Source organism: Ictalurus punctatus, chromosome 14 (assembly GCF_001660625.3).
Source record: "Ictalurus punctatus breed USDA103 chromosome 14, Coco_2.0, whole genome shotgun sequence".
Lineage (NCBI taxonomy): Eukaryota > Metazoa > Chordata > Actinopteri > Siluriformes > Ictaluridae > Ictalurus > Ictalurus punctatus.
Window position 1 is genome coordinate 23,041,813 of NC_030429.2, and position 19,436 is coordinate 23,061,248.

General features: G+C 41.4%; 1 protein-coding gene across 1 annotated transcript; it reads left to right on the plus strand.

Annotated features, from left to right (window-relative positions):
- The first annotated feature begins 12,215 nt into the window (after positions 1–12,215).
- On the plus strand, positions 12,216–15,178 carry atp5if1a (ATP synthase inhibitory factor subunit 1a). The gene is made up of 3 exons (XM_017485804.3): positions 12,216–12,376; positions 13,961–14,073; positions 14,910–15,178. The coding sequence occupies exons 1-3, from the start codon at positions 12,308–12,310 to the stop codon at positions 15,049–15,051; spliced, it is 324 nt and encodes a 107-aa protein (XP_017341293.1). The 5' UTR covers positions 12,216–12,307; the 3' UTR covers positions 15,052–15,178.
- Positions 15,179–19,436: the final 4,258 nt, after the last annotated feature.

Sequence of the window (19,436 nt, forward strand, 5' to 3'; positions counted from 1 at the left end):
TTGTGTGTCGGAAGGTTTGAAACTCCACCATACATCATGGGTTGTTAGATGGATAGGTCGAATGCCAGAACTTTTTTTGCTGAGCTGTACCACTACTTAAACATTATTTTACTGTATCATATTGATAATAATGTTCTATTTGACTGAAAGTCTTCAATATATTTCCAGGCAAAATCAGGGAAAAGCCTCTAAGCTTGTCAATGGAAAAACTTAGAGAAGGAAAATGCATCTTAACACATTAGTTATCCCACTCAAAGCTTCTCAAGGCTTCACTAGGATACGGTCAAAACACCAGTAATGAGAGTTAGCATTAAATCCAAAAGTCTGAGACAAGATGAGCGACGGTAGGGCTTTCACAGAATAACTATCTAAGGTAACAGCAGCTCAGAAATTACAAGTTCTCTTTCTAACATTCATTCGGTATCTCACTATGGAAACGTCTCAGGCGTGACCGATAGCGAAAGTACCAATGACACTACATCTGCCGATATGGCAGACCAATCACTACAGCAATCAGGGTGTCCAGCCTTCCTTATTTCAGAAGCTGTGCTCAGCAGTCTCATTGTGAATTATTGCTCAACAGTTTGCAGACGGAGCCTCACAGTAACGTCCGAACGCAATATATTCCTTCTTTGGGTCTGTTGAGAGTCAGGCTTTGGTGGTGCTTTGCATGCCCCAACGTGGTACAAAAGGAGAACCCAGGAACGAAGACTCCAAGTGGCAATCACGGGAAAGAAGGACCCATGTCTGACTTCTCAACCCAGAGAGGAGCCCATGGAGTGTCCTCAAGCCCCAAACACATGGGGAGAGATGATGGACAGTGTGTCACCTATTATTCCCCCTCTGTTTGATGAGAGAGAGGAAGATGATGAGGATGATGACGTCCTGTCGACCATCCTTCAGGCTGAGGAGGAAGGCGATGAGGACGCTATCCTTCCCCCAAATCAGTCACACCCGCTGAGTACGCAGGAGGAGTGCTCGCCCTCCCCAGTGCAGATGGACATGGACCTGCTCCAGATCTGTCGCTGGGCCGTGGTGAGCTTGTTCATCAACTGGCCGTCCAAGCCGGCTGGAAAAGGGGCTGAGAGAGATTTATATGATGGGAAAAGGCTCCCGTCACGTCTCCCACAAGTGACACCGCTTATTCCATCCATCCTGACTGGTGTGGCTGAGATGGAGAGTTTCTGAGACAAGCCATTTTCTCACCAGGTGGCCGTCAAGGGTTTCCTGAGGCTGGACATTCAGGGAATGGAGGATTTAGGGATGGTGGTTCCTCCCCCTGTTGAAACCTCAGTGACACACCACCTGCACCCGAGCCATACAGCAGCTTTCTCTTCATCCAGATCCTCACTGCCGGGAAAGACAGAGCGCGTCGCTGCCTTTGTTTTCCAGAAGATTTATAAATCAGCAGCTTTGGCAGTGTAAGCGTTGAATGCAACATCTTTCCTCACAGCTTATCAGGCTGAGCTGTTGGAGGAAATAGGTCATCAGCTAGACTCCGGATCTCCCAACTGGGCTCTCTGGAAGGAGATATGAGTTATCTCGGATTTAAACCGGCTTGGGAGTTGTGGGTGTGAGGTCACTGTGATTGAGATTACCAGGACTCTCCGAGAAGGAGAATGTAGAGTTTTTGGATGCACTCATTGATCCAAAGGCCATGTTTAGTGCAACAGTAACAGCAATGTGTCAGCAGTGCAACCTGCAGAAGAAGGAGGTAGAGGCATTCAAAGCTTCTCTCCCCAGAAAACTTGGCGTTATCATCCAAGCCGGCTGAATTTCAGGCCCTCTGGGAAAGGAGAACAATCTGAATATCTGTCTTCTCACCCTCCTCCGACACAGCAGTCGGGAAAGCCCGGTTTCTTGAGGCCTTTCATGAGGTCTTTCGTGGCCGCAGTTGCGAAGCACCGGCCGACAAACCCTCAGGGAAGCAAAAAGATCTGAGAAATCGCCTGGGCTACAGGAAGGATTCAGAGACAGCATTCTGGGTTTCTCTGTCTCAGCCCTTCAGATAGATACCCCTCTCTTTGCCGTGGGGAAAAGGAGAAGGGGGAAAAGTATGAATATAGTTCATGCGGAGGGTTCAGTGTCCAGTGTGCACAGGAGAGTGGCCCATGTTCCACAGGTGCCCCCAAAACAGTCTTCTCCCCCTCCATCTTCGAGGTTTGTTCTGAGGGGGAACAAACAAAAGTGCACAAACACTCCAATAAAATAAAGTGTTCTCTGATGCATATAGGCAGAGGGCCAAGGGTGCAGACTGTTGTGAAAAGAGAAAAATACACAGAAAAATAAAACAAACTCCAATGGAGAAGAATATGACTCCTTGGCCAGAGCTTCATTCTCCCCAGGATCGACGATGGAATGGGCCTGCTCGCAGCTCAGATGGAGAATTGGTACGTATGTGCAGTCCATCCTTGGGTTTAGTCACCATAAACAGGGGAAACAGGCCTCAGTTCGCTGTAAAGCCCCCTGTTTTCAATGGAGTGGTAATGTCAGCAGCCCCAGAGGAATCAGCTTGGATTTTGGAGGAAGAAATATCCTCCTTGCTAATGAAAAGAGTGATAAGAGTAATCCCGGTAGAAGATAGCCATCAGGGCTTTTCTCCTCTGTATTTTGTGATTCCCAAAAGAGGGGGAGGTTTCCATCCCATTCTGGATTTACGAGTCCTCAACAAACACCTTAGGAAATACAGGTTCAGAATGCTCACATTGAGAACACTGTCTCACTCTATTTGTCAAGGAGACTGGTTTAAGTCAGTAGATCTCCAAGATGCATACATACACATGCATGAAAGGAAATATCACAGGAAATATCTCAGATTCACATATCAGGGCATGGCCTACAAGAACATGAAAAATCCCTTCGGCCTTTCTCTAGCTCCGAGGGTATTCAGCAAATGTGTGGAGGGGGCTCTAACCCAGTTAAGGAATGAGAGGAACAGATTCTTATCCTATCTGGATGATCTGCTCATCTGCGCACCATGTCAGTGGCAAGCACAGAGAAATCCAAACACACTGGTAACACATTTGGTGAAACTGGGTTTCAACATAAACCAAATGAAGAGCTGTCTGATTCCGTCGCAGGAAGTAGTTTACCTGTGTCTCAGTAGTTTTTTGTGCTTTTCTATTAGAGGAGTGCATAGAAACATTTTTGCAGTTGCACTGCCTACTTTCAACAAGGGAAATCAGTCTCAGTCTAGATGGGTCTTTGGTTTCTCAGCTTACTGGCCTCAACAGTGGCAGCAGTTCCCTTAGGATTACTGAGAATGAGGGAATTTCACCATTGGTCGGCAGGGCATTCACCCCAAGAGCCGTCTCAGCCGCAGAGTGCTAGTCTTGCCAGAATGCATGTGTGCTCTCCGTCATTGGAGGGCCCCATCTTTTCTCAGAACAGGATGCCCACTAGGTCCTATTTTAGTGAGGAAAGTGGTGATGAAAGTGGCATCTCTCACAGGCTGGAGAGCAGTGTTCAAGGGCAGAGCAGTGAGAGGGGTTTGGACTCCTACGCTGAGGAAGAAGCACATCAATTGGGTGGCGCTACTAACAGTGTTTCTGGTTCTAAAACATTTTATGCACTTTCTGAAAAATCATCATGTATTGGTCCGGACGGATAATACAACAGTGATAGCGTATATAAATCGTCAGGGGGAGGAGTATGCTCACTCCAGCTGCACAGGTTAGCGAAGGAGCTCACCATTTGGAGCAGCACGAACCTCCTGTCATTGCGCACGACGCATGATCCAAGAATACTGAATAGGGGAGGGGACTTGCTGTCCAGAGGTAATCCTCTTTACTGGGAATGGAAAATTCACCCTCAGGTGGTTCTTCTGGTGTAGCAGAGATTTGGGCAGGCTGCCAGAGATCTCTTCACATTGTGTGAAAATGCGCAACTTCCTTTTCCCTGGCGAGCGACGATGCACTGTTGGGTGTGGATGTGCTGGCCCACATATGGCCGGATGTATTACTGTATGCCAACCACCCCCATCCCACTGAGCCTAATTAGGATGATGCTGCAGAGAATGGGAATATGGCCAAACAACGATTCTGATCGCCCTGTAATGGCCAGGGAGGTTATGGGTAGTGGAGTTAATCCAGCTGTTCTACGACCATCCCTGGCCATTACCGGTGTTCAGGGATCTCCTCTCACAGGCTCGGGTGGAAATATTCCACCCCTCTCTTCAGAAACTAGCACTTTAGGCCTGCCCCATGAGAGGTTGACTCTAACTGCAGCCGGTTTACCCCTGAAAGTGATCGAGACAATTCAGAACACAAGGGCTGCCTCGAAGCGCTCTTTATATATATATTTATATATATCACAAATGGGGAGTGTTCGCAAGATGGTGTGCAGATAGGAACATTGTTCCATACTGATATTCAGTTCTGGATGTGTTATGTTTTCTGCAAGACCTCCTGGATAGGGCAGAGCATTTTCTACACTTAAGGTTTATTTGACTGCTATCTCGGATTGTCATATCGGACTTAGCTCGGGTTCCACAGGCCAGCACCCTCCCGTCTGCCAATTTATAAGAGGAGCATGGCGGTTACACCCAATATCTAAACCATTGGTCCTGCCTTGGGATATGTCTGTAGTCCTGGAAGTGCTCTCAAAGCCTCCTTATGAACCCACCCACAAGCTCACTCCACCAGGGGTGTGGCTACAACTTGGGCACTATTTTAAGGGCATTTCCATCCAGGAAATATGTCCTGTGGCTAGCTTGTTTTCCCTGCACACATTTTTGTGATTTTACAGACTGGACGTTACAGAGCCCTCTTTAGCTCATTTGATCCTGGGAGTGGGCAGAAATGAGTTGCACTAAGCACTCACGTGTGTTGGATTTCTTTGTAAAGTCTGCTTCAACAGCATATCTGCAATACGGGAGTGGTCTATATCCAATAGTGAGATATTGAATGAATGTTAGAAAGAGAACTTTAGGTTACTATCGTTATCTTTGATAACATGGAGTGAGGTATCTCACAACACTTCCCTCCTTGCAGTTTGCACAGAGAAGAGATATGCAAAGAATGACGAGGCGGCAGGCAGCGGCAGCTTATATTCAGGGAGGCAGGACTCCCTGATCGCTGCAGCGATATCAGATGTGGTGAGGCGTTCCCATAGTGAGATACCTCAATTCATGTTACCAGAAAACTGGGTTATGATAATAACCTAAAGATTGACGATGCAAATTTCAAGGCTTCCCAATGTGTGTATGAGTCCATGACTGCTTCCGAAATGGGGTACTGTGACAATACCTACCGCATTCAATTCTGTAGTTACCGCTCGGCCATTGATATAGTATGTACCGATCAGTAAGCATGAATACAATCTGGACGTACTACATCCGCCATGTTTGCATCATCATGTGTCAGTCCTGGTGCATTATGGGATACTGCAGTATCGTCATTGTCCAGTGTTTCCATACTGCAGAATCTTGGGAGAAGCTGTAGGTCATCCTGGTATTTCTCGTCTACTGTTTTATGCATACTGACAATTCAGACATACTACTCCTTTGGCGTACTGCTTTTCGACCTACTGTGTAGTAGGGTAGTAGGGATATTCGGATGCAGCCCATGTGTGTCTATAGTAGCATACAGGAAATGACTGAAGTAACTGAGGATGTGGTTCAAAATTCAGGGAAGAGTGCCCTCTAGGGACCTGGAGGGGAAATTTCCAGGCTAGGTGGTACAGTATTATAGGAAATTAATCAACTTCAGGATGGGAACAGTAATACAGTTGGGCTGCATGACACTATCCCATCATCAGTTATTTTCCTATATCCTTACATGCCATCCTGTTTTATGGTTTACATGATCTCTGATGACGACTGAGCATGAAAGTCATCTTTACAGGCAGGTCATGAGGATGCATTATGCATGCATTTAGCAGTTTTCGGTCTTAAAGCTGCATACTTTGCACTACTGTGACCTCTTGCACAGACCTAAACTGAAAATGGAGATGCACAATTTGCCATTTTTTACATTCAGCAGGTGTGACTTGTGTGCATCCTGTAAAGAAAGCGCCGGCTCTCAGACGCACTCAATAGCCTCACCTTTTCATTGGACCGCTGCCAGCAGTTGCCAGGATACCATTTCCAGTGGCAACAGCAGAAGTAGAACACTAAGGGCAGTGGAGGGAGAAAAGGAGGACACAGCGGACCGGAAGCCCATATAAGAGCGTGGAAGCACTTTAGAGTTATGCAGAACTGGAGGTTGTGTTTCTTAACTTTAGCCATTCAGCACACACATTACATGTGCAATACAGTAAATCATACATTATGCAACACATGCCTACTATGCCTTTTTGTGACCTTTTTTTTTTTTTTTTTTTTTTTTAAACCATTTTTCCACTTGATGACTAACAGACATCCCAAAAAGCAGAAATGGTAATAGCACTCATCTTACGTCATTTACTCCTCATTTTTAGCTCTGCTGTAACCTATTATTTGTTTGTTGCTTGTTTAATGTCAAAGCTACCATCTATCAAAGGTGCACATTTCAACCCCACAGGAACCCCATCAAACATTATGTTTTCATGATTATAATTAATATGTATTTCCGTTGTAGGGTTGATATGGGCCACTCCTGAAAACAAACCTCTTTTTTTCCTCCATGTTTTATCCTGACTGGTGTGGGTATTTTCTGAGCTGCTTTGAATCATTGCTTTCCCAATTCCCGTTTCATCAGGGCTCTGCGGGGCATTGTTCCGCTCATTATACCTATTGTGCCAGAATGACAAACTTCAATGATTTTTTAAATGCATTCTCATAAATGAACAGTGTTGAATTAACATTTATGCTGGTTACATAAGACAGTTTTCACACTGGTGCTTTTTTCCTGACCGAAGCCTGCACGCACTAAAAGTTGGGTAGGTTACTGAAAGTGTGAAAGTGTTTTTCGAACCTCGGTGCAAGCTACAACACTGATCTGTGGTCCACTCGGTAAGGTGAACTCAGGTGTACGAAAGTTATCAGCTCCCAGGACTGGACATCAAGTCAGGTGTTTGTTTGAGCTTGTCACTGAGAGGATGCTAAAATGAACAAACTAACATTGCATTTTTTTACACCAAATTGGGCTAGTTTTGGATTAAGGATGTGGGTAGGAAAAAACAAGTCTGTGAGTGGGGGTTTGGGGAAAGTTTAGAAGAAGTCTGCAATTCGTCCTGTTTAAAAGCAAGAAATCTGAATGAAGTTGAATCAATTTCCACTATTGCAAACAAATTGGTAATTTCTGCTTCAAAACAAAACATACTCCAAAGTTTGAGAAAAGGAAAAGAGGATTATGGAGTGAGGGGGCACGGTGGATTAGTGATTAGCATGTTTGCCTCACACCTCCAGGGTTGGGGATTCAATTCCTGCCTCCACCCTGCATGCATATATGTTTGTTTTTCCCATGCTTCAGGGGTTTCCTCCGAGTTCCTCAGGTTTCTTCCCCAGTCCAAAGACATGCGCAGTAGGCTTGTTGGTTTCCCTAAATTGTCCATAGTGTGTAAGTGTGAATGTGCCCTGCGATGTGTTGGAACCCAGTCCATGGTGTCGCCCGCCTTATGCCCCAGGACCCCTGGTATAGGCTCCAGGCTTCCCGGAACCCTGTGTAGGGTAAGCAGTACAGAAAATGGATGGATGGATGGATTATGGAGTGGATAATTTCTGTACCAGGTGATGATAAAAAGGCAAAGTGGAGATAGTGGAAAGAAATACGTGCACACCATGGTGAGCTTGTTTCCCATACAAAGACTGAGGAAAATAAGAAAATGTGTCTCCCTTTCCCTACACCTGAACTTTTGGGCTAGTTTGAGATCATTTTTGTGCTGTTTTTGACTAATCCTTGGGCTATAAATAAAGCCTGGCAACCCTGTACATAGCTGACATGGTTTATAGAACTGCACAATGAACGTAGAGTTCAAAAGCTGTACAACAAAACATCGGATGCTGATTTCTATTCCCCAAATTAGCCAAAAATCAGTCCCAGGTAGCAGATATCATGTTTGTTTTATCATGTTTGTTCGAGACCTGTGTGCACTCGTGAAATCTCTGCACCAAACTGAGCATAATGTTTTGTGGATTAATGAAAACATACTGCCCCCATCTGGTCAGACCACACCACAGCAGTGAACACAAACATCAAAATAAAAATAATATTAAAATTAAAATTAAAATAAAAAAAAATTTTTTTAAAGGGATATATTTGACATGACTGACCTTAGGTGATTCAGAGTTGCCAGGAAGCTGACTGATTCACAATCCACTAAACACTTCATGGTTCAATCCATAATTAATTTTTATGTGGCAGGGGCTTTTATTAAAAGCGACTTAAAATCAGAATTCAGTCACAGAAATGTTAAAGAAATAGCTACTGCTAGTTTTCAGAAGGGATACACTCTAGTCATGAAAAAAGGGGAACATAATTTTCCTAGTAGACACAGCTCCAGGCTCCCCTGTCCGATCCTGAGCTCGAGTTCCTGGGAGTTCAGGATCAGTAACTAGGTTACTGTGCAGTTTCTCATTATCTCTTTGTCCATGTGGGTTTCCTCCAGCATCTCCGAGTACCTCCTACTTCCCAAAAACATGCCACTAGGCATATTGCAAACTCTAAATTGCCCCTAGGTGTGACTGTGTGCATGGAGCTCGGTCATGACTAGCATCCCATCCAGGGTGTATTCTTGCAAGATTATTGAGTGCGTCTGAGAAGATGAACAAATGAAAGAATTGTCATGGTAAGCTTTAGTTTAAAGATAACTTAGAATTTTTACTTGTTTACATGCTCATACTTTTTTCTGTCTCTCTATCTGTCATTTTCTAGCTTTAGGAGACTGTTTATTAAAATATTCCACTTGACTTTGTTCACTCATACTGTCATAATGATAGTTGGCCAATGATGATGATAAAGATGATGATGGTGAATGTTACAGTCACAGTAATCAGAATACAATATGATTTCCAACCATTTCATTCTCGTTAAACCATTCAGTGACTCCTCCTTCCCTGTAATGGGGGTGGGGTCAGCCTGAACAGAACCACGCTCATCAAGAGAGAAATGTTGTATCATAAGATGTACAGTATGTCAGTCAGGAGAACTTTGTATTGATTTGCAGTGATGCTTCCTTCTAAGGCGACAAGTAGAGGTAAACCATCAGCAAACTATATAAATAAATACGTATTATATTTTTGAAAAATGAAAGAGCCACTAGGTTTTCCTTTGTCAGTTCATCCAGCTTCGGAAACTCTCCAAGCTTCCAAGTAAAAACATTTCTTTTTGTTTTGTGTACTCACTATTTACTGTCTTTATTGTGATGCATAAGTAACAAAATGTGTGTGTGTGTGTGAAAGCATGTTCGTGATTTGAATGCACATCGGAGAGTGTGTCATACTTTTGTGAACAGAACAATAACCAAACTTTGTTTTTTTATGTCTTTCAAGCTGTTATAATCTGTCTTTCAGGACGAGTTAAAATCTCTGTGGGCTTGTCGATTTTCCCATAAACAAAAGGAAGCATGAGAAAGATAATTTGCCTTCAGGGTCTCCCACTGTTAGTCATAATGATAGTTAATATTCACGTAATCGAAGTTAGTGCCAGACTGAGAGTGCAGGAAGTTCAGGGTGTAAGAAAGGGTCCAGGTCCCCCTTCCTCATCATTATGACTCCCGAAAAGAGAGCTCTGAATGTCATGGCGGAAATACGCAGGTCCCTGTAGAGAAGGTATGAATCACTGTGAGTCAGTATGAATCATTTCAATCAGTCGTCTAAAGTCGGCTTTTTTCACAGTAGGAATGCGGGACAAATTGCTTTATGCGTTATACTTTGCCTGAGTTTTCTCCATCTTCAGGCTGGAAGGAAGGGAGACACACATAACCAATTAGCCACTCTGAGATATAAACTCACATGCCTATGGTTGTAAGGTGGCAGCAGAGGTGTAGCTAGGGGGATGGATTTCAGTTTTCAACCCCCCTGAAATATTTTCCAGTTCCAAATGGTTACTTGTGGACAATTAACATAACACATACTGTATTTCACAGCTCATTATATATGCGATTTGTGAACATCATAAAGGCATCGACGTTTTTAACATAACACGTTTTGTGTGCTGTAATGACATTCATAAAAGGTCAACAGAGTCGTCATATTTATGATTCCATATATTTCCTGCCACAATGCAGGTAATATGCATTTTTCCAATTTCCTCCACCAAAAGTACATGAGCGTGTCAAGCTTCTCAACTGAATAATACAGATCACATGGTGATTTTATTTATATATTTTCTTTCCCCCCCTGAAATGAATTCCTGGCTACATCACTGACCGGCAGCTTGGTTTGTGATTGGATACAAACTTTGTTTTGAATGTGCAAGGGCAATGCACAGTTCATTGTCTAAACACTGAGAATATCACAAGATTACGTTTCCAGCACTACACCAGGTATGAGTGTGTGTTCCAAAGATGTGATTAGTTAAATAATTAAAATCCTTTGAAAGTGTGTTTGAAATTGCATGCGGGAATTCAAGTGAAGTCGTGACATCATGCGAATAATGATGTAATAAGTCTAAATTTTAATTTAATGTCTAGTCTAAGATAATAATGTAATACTTTTATCAAAAATTTATCTATTTGACATTGCTTGCATCAGCCATTAATTTTTTATTGGCCTTTACTTTATTGGTCCAAATTTTAAACACACAGAGCTGTCATGTAAAAGTTATACATGCTACACTTACTTAACTTCTTTTGACCAATATATGCTTCTTAGGGCTTGAAAAATGAACCATCTTCAATACATTTCCAATCATTTTGTCTGGAAAGCTTTAAGCCTCGTGAAGTTTTGCCTTAGTTCACTGAAACTTAAGCTTAGTGCTTTGTAACAGCAGATTATTACAATCTGTGGAAACTATCATTACTGTACATACAGGCTACACATTATGCATATTGCAAATATTTAAGTAGATGGACTGTAAGCCTCCTCACCCAACATCAGTGCCTGACTGATCACAAATCCACACCAAACTAGAGGAAAGCCTTCCCGGAAATATAGACGTTATTATAACAGCAAAGTGGGTATTGAATCTGGAATGAGATGTTCAGCAAGCACATATGGGTGTGATGGTCAGGTGTCCACAAACTTTTGGCTATATTTTGTATCTATGTTGGTTGATCTAACGTAAATACTCATTTAAAGTTCTTCAACTGGAAAGCATAAAAATAGGTTCCACGTTGTCATGATAGCAAATAAACTCTATAAACAGAGCATTTGCATGTTAATTAGCTAGCAACACACCTGGAAGCTGTAACTCATCATGTCCCTTTTTGCCCTTTTATGATATAAGTTTAGGAGAAAACCGGAGTACCCGAAGCAAATTCCGCGCACACACAGGCTGGACATGGGATACAAACCCCGAACCCCCTAGGTGCAAGGCAAACATGCTAACCACTAAGCCGTCGTGCGCCCAGTGCGTCACGTTATACTCTCTAAGATCTCTGATCTTGCCTTGGGACCAATAATCTACACTTTATTGCCTATGAGTTGTGCTCACCGGAATTGGTTTTGGTTTGGTGCCAATGTGCACGTTTAAACAGTACGTCGAACATACAGTGCATCATCTTTCACGATGAAAGGCAAAATGGGGCCGAATATCGTACAGTGTAAACCAGGTTTACATGATTCCGTCGAATGTAGAAATATCTCAACAAAAAAACAAATAAATCCATCCACTTTTGGTCAACTTAACCTACACATGGTCACAGGGGAGCCAGGAGCCTATCACAGGGTACTCAAGACACAAGGCAGGGAATACCCTGGACCCATCACAGGGCACAATCGCACACACACTCACACATCCATTCACACACTACAGACAGTTTTGAAAATGCCAATCGGCCTACAACGCATGTCTTTGGATTTGGGGGCGGAGGACCCAGAGTACTCGAAGGAAAACCCCAAAGCATGTGGAGAACATTGAAACTCCATACACACAGGGCGGAGACGGGCTTTGAACCCCCAGCCCCGGAGGTGCGAGGCAAACGTGATAAATTAAACAAACAAACAAATAAATATAAAATTGAATAATAATCATGATAATTTATAAATATTACATTTATTTTCATAAATTTAATATATTTGTAATATTTATAATTTTTTTTATTTTGACAGGCAGGCGAATTCAATTGCAATGCCTCACACGACCACCAGGTGGCAGTTAACATACCTCACGCACTATGACGTCACCGCCTGCCAAAGTTCATAGAGGCGTTCGAGCACTTCCGTGTTTAGCTCAGAGACAAAAGGGCATTGAATCCACTCCTGGCAGTTAGTTTGGTGTTTGGAATCATGGCGAGGTTGTTGAGGAGCAGTTTACGGAGTTACTTCACCACTCAGATCCGCATGGGCTCGGACCAGGTATCTGCGTCTGTGTACTTGCCCCCCCCCCCCCCCTTCTTTTTCTTTCTTTCATTTATTTAATATTATTAATATTTTTGCAAGAAACAACAGTTGAAAGGCATTTGTTTTACAGTTGGTTATTAACATTAAGTAACGACAATAGATTATGTACGTGGGCGATTTAGATCACTGATATACAATAACAGACAGAAGAAAAGAAAAAAAAAAACAAGACATTATATGTTCTCTTGCTGTGTCTGAATCCGCTCCCTATCTCCTATGTAGTGCACTATGTAGGGTGTCGGCCATTTTGTAGTGATGTCCGAATTCGAACTATGCATTGCTGATGGATATCATGTGGTTGAAAATTCTTCAGTGAATACCAGGAAATGTTTTGTTGACCTACAAATTCAAAATCAAAGTCATAATCTCTGTTATGTAACTGAACACTGCCTTAAGTGAAGCACAATAACACCTGATGCAAAAATCCCCTGCTACTTAACAGGCCCATGTCATTGTGTGTGTGTGTTAATCCAGGGGAAACTATGGTGACCTGTGAGTATGTAACACAACAAACTAGAAAGACTGTGTTTTAATCAGCTCCTTAGCTCCATAGGTGGTGAACCAGTATGTGGTGTAGGAGAGTTCTGGCACTAGTAAGGATCCTGGCTTAATACACCTTGGGACACTGAGAACTCCATTTCCTGCAACATGACCTCGTACTCGCCTTGTAAAACATCACCGAAAATGAAAAGTGTACAAATATTTGTTTTGTGTCATATAAATTCAACAGTTTAATCACATGTATTTCTGTCATAATACAGCAAGCAGGATTGTAGGCTAGCTAGTGGAGTTTTAAAAATAAATAATATATATCATTGAACATTTAAAAGTGGTTAGACTTGAACAAACCATATATAGAATGTTAAATAAAGTTAAAAATCGTTAAATGTAAGTAATCATATGAGAGCTACAACAATGATAACAAGCCACTTACATTTGTAGATGAAGTTGGCTGGGAGTTTGTCCTTTTGTTTTTTGTTTTTTTTTTGTTTTTTTTTCCCCCAGAGGCTTCAGAAAACATGGTCACTTCCTGTAAGGGTGAGCATAGTGAGCTTGGATGCTCCCTGGTGCCTTGTGGGACTTATTTAAGGAGCGAAAGTTCCATTGCACTGGAAGGATTTTGAGATCGACAACTCTTAAAATGGCTGACTCTCTGAGAAATGCCCTGACTACTGAACTAGGGAGCTTTAATGATATGTGAATGACATTATTTTATATATATATATATATATATATATATTTTAAAGCCAAAAACTTTAGGCTGATTGCAAACATCCTCTCCATCGCTACTGTCTCAGACTGATGCACACTGGAGCCAATCAGCAATGAAAGTGTGATGTTCATTAAGGACCCATCCTGTCTGTTTCCCACTAATGATGTTTTTAATTGACTTTTGCATTTTTGATTTGTTGATGCATTTTTCATGTCTGGGCCACTGTTGGAAAATGCACAGGAGCAGAGTTGTAAGCCACTGAGTTTAATATGAATTAATATTAATTGTGTCATCATTATATAATCTCTCCCTGTCTGTTTGAGCAGCTGGGTGAATTGGGGAAAGGTGCAGGGAAAGGTGGAGGAGGTGGAGGCTCTATCAGAGAAGCCGGTGGATCCTTTGGGAAGAAAGAGGCAGCTGAAGAGGAGCGTTACTTCAGGTATGTTACATTGTGATAAGCTCAAGTGCCTCTTGGTGATTTTGGTTAGTCAGTTTTCTCTTCTTTCTTTCTTTCTTTCTTTCTTTCTTTCTTTCTTTCTTTTTACATGCGTCCTATATAGTTGGAAGAATAAAAAAAAAATACAAGTTTGAAAGTTTAAAGTCTCCATGAAATCAAAATTGGTGCTTTAAAGCTTTATGAATGAATATATTTATATATATATAACACACTATCCAGAAAAATGCAGGAAATTTTTGATGATTCATTCAGTACTCGTCCAATCAGATTCTTCTCTAGAAGGCACAACATATCAGGGAGGGAGGGAGTGAAGGAGAGCGAGCGAGCTGTCCTTAAAAGCTCAGTTCTCAATACAGTTATATATTCCTTCTTTGTGTTAAACATAAAACTCTTCCCTCTGTCCTTTAGGAAACCTGTTGCGTTCATTGCTGCAGGGAATTGTGAAATAAAAAATAAATAAAAAAATTTTTGTTCAGCCACTGCTGAATTTTTGTAGATTTGGCAGGATGTGTGGCATATATCCAACACTCTTGGCTGTTGTGGAAATCAGTCAAGCCCTTTAACGCACTACTTCCCCTATCGTTTCAAAAGAAAATACGTCAGTATACAGGATGGAGTTGCTTCACACATTTAAAATCTATATCCACTGTTTGTTTCTGTAAAGCTGCTTTGAGGCAATGACCATTGTAAAAACCACTATACAAACAAAATTGAATTGAATCTCTTCCTGTAAATATCTTGAGAACTTTGGATTGTTGAGTTACTTGACTGTGTGTGTGTGTGTGTGTGTGTGTGTGTGTGTGTGTGTGTGTGTGTAGGCAAAAGGAGAAGGAGCAGTTGGCCGCTTTGAGGCAGCACCACCAGGATGAGATCGAGCACCATAAGAAAGAGATTGAGCGCCTGCAGCGTGAGATTGACCGTCACAAGGGCAAAATCAGAAAACTCAAACATGATGACTGAGCTGGTCCCGGTGACATGTTTGTGTGTTTCTACTCAAAGTGGCCTGACGCCTGCTCCAAGAAGCACCTCTTTACACTCTGTAATCTCTTAGTGCAGTCACAAATAAAGATAATAGGATATTTTCCAACTGGTTAAAGACTTGTTACTTGATACTGGTCCTGTTACGCTTGTGCTATCGGGAAAAGCCTAAGAGGTCAGGTCCTGGCATGAGAGATATTTCTAATAATAGTGCTTTTACAACTTATGACTATCTTTTTCAAGACCCTTCAGTCTCCTCTTCAGGAGGTGAAATGCTGTTCAACTGGGTTAAGGTCTGGTGATTGATTTGGCCAGTCTATAACCTTCCACTTTCCCCCTGATGAAGTCCTTTGTTGAGTTGGCATTGTGTTTTTTTTAAATTAATATTTTAAGAATGAAGCTCAAGAAGGCAGCACGATACATTAAGAGCCAGGAGGATTTAAACCTTTTGAACAGGATGTTTGGTGTAAATTGTTAGTATTTTGTCTACGAGTCCCTCGGTTGTCCTCAGTGGAAAAAATGGATCTGTACATTATATAGCTGCTGTTGGAAAGGTGACAAATATGCAGAATATGCTGGAAAAGCAAAAAAAATATATGTATAAAAGAATATATCTAGATTGATAGATATCTCACACATACATAACCAAATAAATAGGGGAATATAAATTTATTGTTTTAGATCATTGTCTTGCTGCATGGTAAAGTTTCTCCTGATTAATTTGGATGCATTTCTCTGTAAATTGGAAGACAATGTTCTGGTAAACTATTGAATTCATTCTGCTGCAACCATCATGAGTTACTTTATCAATAAAGATTAGTGAGCCTGTTCCAGAAGCAGTCATGCAATCCCAAGCCATGACACTACCTCCACCATGCTTGACTGGTGAACTTCTATGTTTTGGATCATGAGTAGATCATTTCTCCACACTTCGGCCTTTCCATCATTTTGGTAGAGGTCAATCTTGGTTTCAGAACTTTTGTGGCTCATCACTGTATTTCTTTTCGAATTCCAATCTGGCTTTCTTATTCTTACTGCTGATGAGTGTTTTGCAATTTGTGATATGGGCTCTAAATTTCTGCTCTCGAAGTCTTCTTCAAATGGGGGGTTGTGATATCTTTACCTCTCCCCTGTGAAGGTTGTTGATGTCACTAACTGTTGTTTTTGGATTTTTCTTTACAGCTCTCTCAATGTTTGTCATCAACTAATGTTTTCCTTGGCTGGCCTTTTCCCTGTCTGATTGTCAGTACACCAGTGGTTTCTTTCTTTTTCCTTCTTTTTTAGGACATTCCAAATTGTTATCTTGGCTATGCCTAATACTTGTGCAATGGCTCTGATTTGATTTTTCCCTCTTTTCTCAGCTTGTTTTTCTCCCATAGATGGCTCTGGTCTTCATGTTGGTTTATTCTCTTTAACAACAAATGCAGTCTTCACAAGCGAGACCTAGGGCTCAAAGCAAGAGTAGACATTCAGAGCTGTTCATACTTTAAACAATCAATTTAACAGGACACACCTGGGCAACAAGAAATATTTTTGACCACTTGAAAAAAGTTGTTTAACACCTTTTAGATGTAAATATGAAATTCTTATGTCGTCTCATGTTCATCTTTGGAGTGACAAATTGAAGACCTTTTTTCAATGTATAGTGAAAACAATAGAATTGGCCAGGTGGTTCCAATACTTCTGGATAGGACTGTTTGATCACTTAATAAATAAGCCAAATATATATGAGTTTTAGTCAAAACTTGTCAATGGATACAATTGGTCCAATTGATATGTCAAGCATAGCAATTTAATTAAATTTGCTTATTTATAATCTCAGCAGCATTTGCTGAATGGCAGTACTAAATAGACAAAGCTCAGTTCAATCAGTTATTTTTCTGACACTTTTTTTTTTTTTTTCTGCATGGATAAACATGTTTGATAATTTCCTACGTTTACTCTTGTACTGAGACTCCTCAGAAGCTGAAATTCGTCATTTAGTGAAGAAATAAAACGTAAAAGAATAGAGGACTCAGTTCAAATATGTAAGTTAAGAAATAAATGACATACATTCATACATGAGGTTATTACCAAATCATTTTTTTTTTTTTATCTGTGAATTTATATAACAGTACTGATTTAGATTTTGTGTGTGTGTGTTTTTAATATATTTAAATCTCTTCCCATCTTTAATGGTCTGTGCCCACTGTCGCATAAGATAGTCCTGTTCTTGGCTGACAGGAGTGACCACATCAGGTTATGTCAAGGTTCAACTTGTTCTAGCCATGATTATTTGAGTTACCAGAGCCTCCTGGTCAGCTCGAAAACACTTGGTGTATGTTGTTTTTCCACACCATTCTGTGTAAACTCTAGAGACTGTTGTGTGTGAAAATCCCAGGAGAATATGAAGGTCACAGAGATCACATTTTCACCATTCTGATGTTTGATGTGAACATTAACTGAAGCTCTTGAACTGTGTCTGCATGATTGTATGCATTGTGCTGCTGCCACACAACTGGCTGATTGGATAATTGCATGAATCTGCAGGTGTTCCAAGTGACCGTTGGGTGCGAGGTCACATGCTTATTTGACAGATTTGTAGGAAATTTTATGCAGTTTTCTCCCCAAATGCCCCGTTTCTCTAGAATCATTGTGTTTTACACTCCAGTCTCTCTCTCTCTCTCTCTCTCTCTCTCTCTCTCTCTACGTACTAATGTAGGCTGGAGCAGTTAATGTTCACAGAAATTAGCTAAAGTCTCCATAAAATCTCAGGTATTTCAGTTGACTACTGAAAACCATTTCAGCAACGTTCAACTCAACCCACTGATGTTGCACACAGTCCATGGGTCAAGGTGCAAGAGAAATACACTATGGCCAAAAGTATATGGACACCTAACCACCACTCCCATATGTGTTTCTTCACCAAACCGTTACCACAAAGTTGGGAACACACAATTGTATAGAATGTCTTTTTATGCTCTAGTGTTACAATTTCCCTTCACTGGAAATAAGAGGCCCAAACTTGTTTCAATATGACGATGCCCATTTGCACAAAGTGAGCTCCATGAAGACACGGTGTGCCAAGGTTGCGGTGTAAGAACTCAAGTATCCTGCACAGAGCCTTGTCCTCAATGCCACTGAACACCTTTGGGATAAACTGGAACACTGACTGCATCTCAGGCCTCCTCACCTAACATCAGTACCTGACCTCACTATTGTAGCTTAATAAGCACAAATCCTCACAGCCAAGCTCCACAAGTTCTACATCAGAACTTCAGAATCCTTTCACGGTTCAACTGAATTCATCATTAAACAGACGTAATGAAGGCACTAAGGCTGTTTTTGCGGATATAAAGTATCCTGTCGTCAAGCAAGCTCATTTTAATGTGAAATGAGAGTCGTCATGGTCAAAGGAATATTTACAATAGGTGTGAAATGGATGTCAATGGGTCGTCAGTGTTGGTGGGAGAATCTGATACCCAGTCAGGTTTAGGATACAAGTCAGGTTGGTCATCATAGGGATCATAATCAGTCTTTGTCAACATCAGCGTTTGGTCATTAGTGATTTCAACGAGCATGAGAGACTGCTCCGAACGAGAGAAGCAATACAAGGCAAAATGAGCAAGACAAGAATAATTATTGCACCTATTGGTAGACAGACTATCCATGATCACGACTGGTGGTGCACTTCTAATCAGGCCTCCGTCATGTTTCAATTGCAATTTAGCACACTGAGAAACAGATGAGGGCCCTGCCTGACATTTTTTCTCTCTTTTATGTGCCTCGCTCTGCCATTCAGCGAATGCCTTCCCGTCAGCCAAAAACTGCACTTCGCTCTTTGTTTTAGGGGTCTCTCTCTCTCTCTCTCTCTCTCTCTCTCTCTCTCTCTCTCCTTTGTCTCTAAATTAAGTTTCAGTTGTTCTAACTGTCTGTGACTAAAACTATCTTTTTCAGGGAAAGCACATTCTTTAACCCATACATCATATTGATTTAAAAATTCTTCCCCATAATTCACACACATAAACGTGATATTAGGATCAACGTATGAGCACCCTGTACATACCATAGCATGTGTCACAGGATGTGTTTTGCTACATGTTTTTCGCATATTTTTCTTTTTTTTTCCTTTTTTTTTTTTTACAGCTTCTGTAACTTTCAAAGTTTTAATCAATTTAACATGCTATGAAAATCAAGTGAATATGCATTCTCGTGCACAGACAGAAAAGGTTCAAAATGTGTTCCAAATCTCCAGACATTCATTTAATCATATAAGTTATAGGTTCACTAGAGCAAACCTTAAGAATGTAAAAGAGGGCGAGTCCACATACAGCAATTTGGTAGGACTTAGAGTTTTCTCTTCCCTTCTGTTTTTTTTTTTTTTTTTT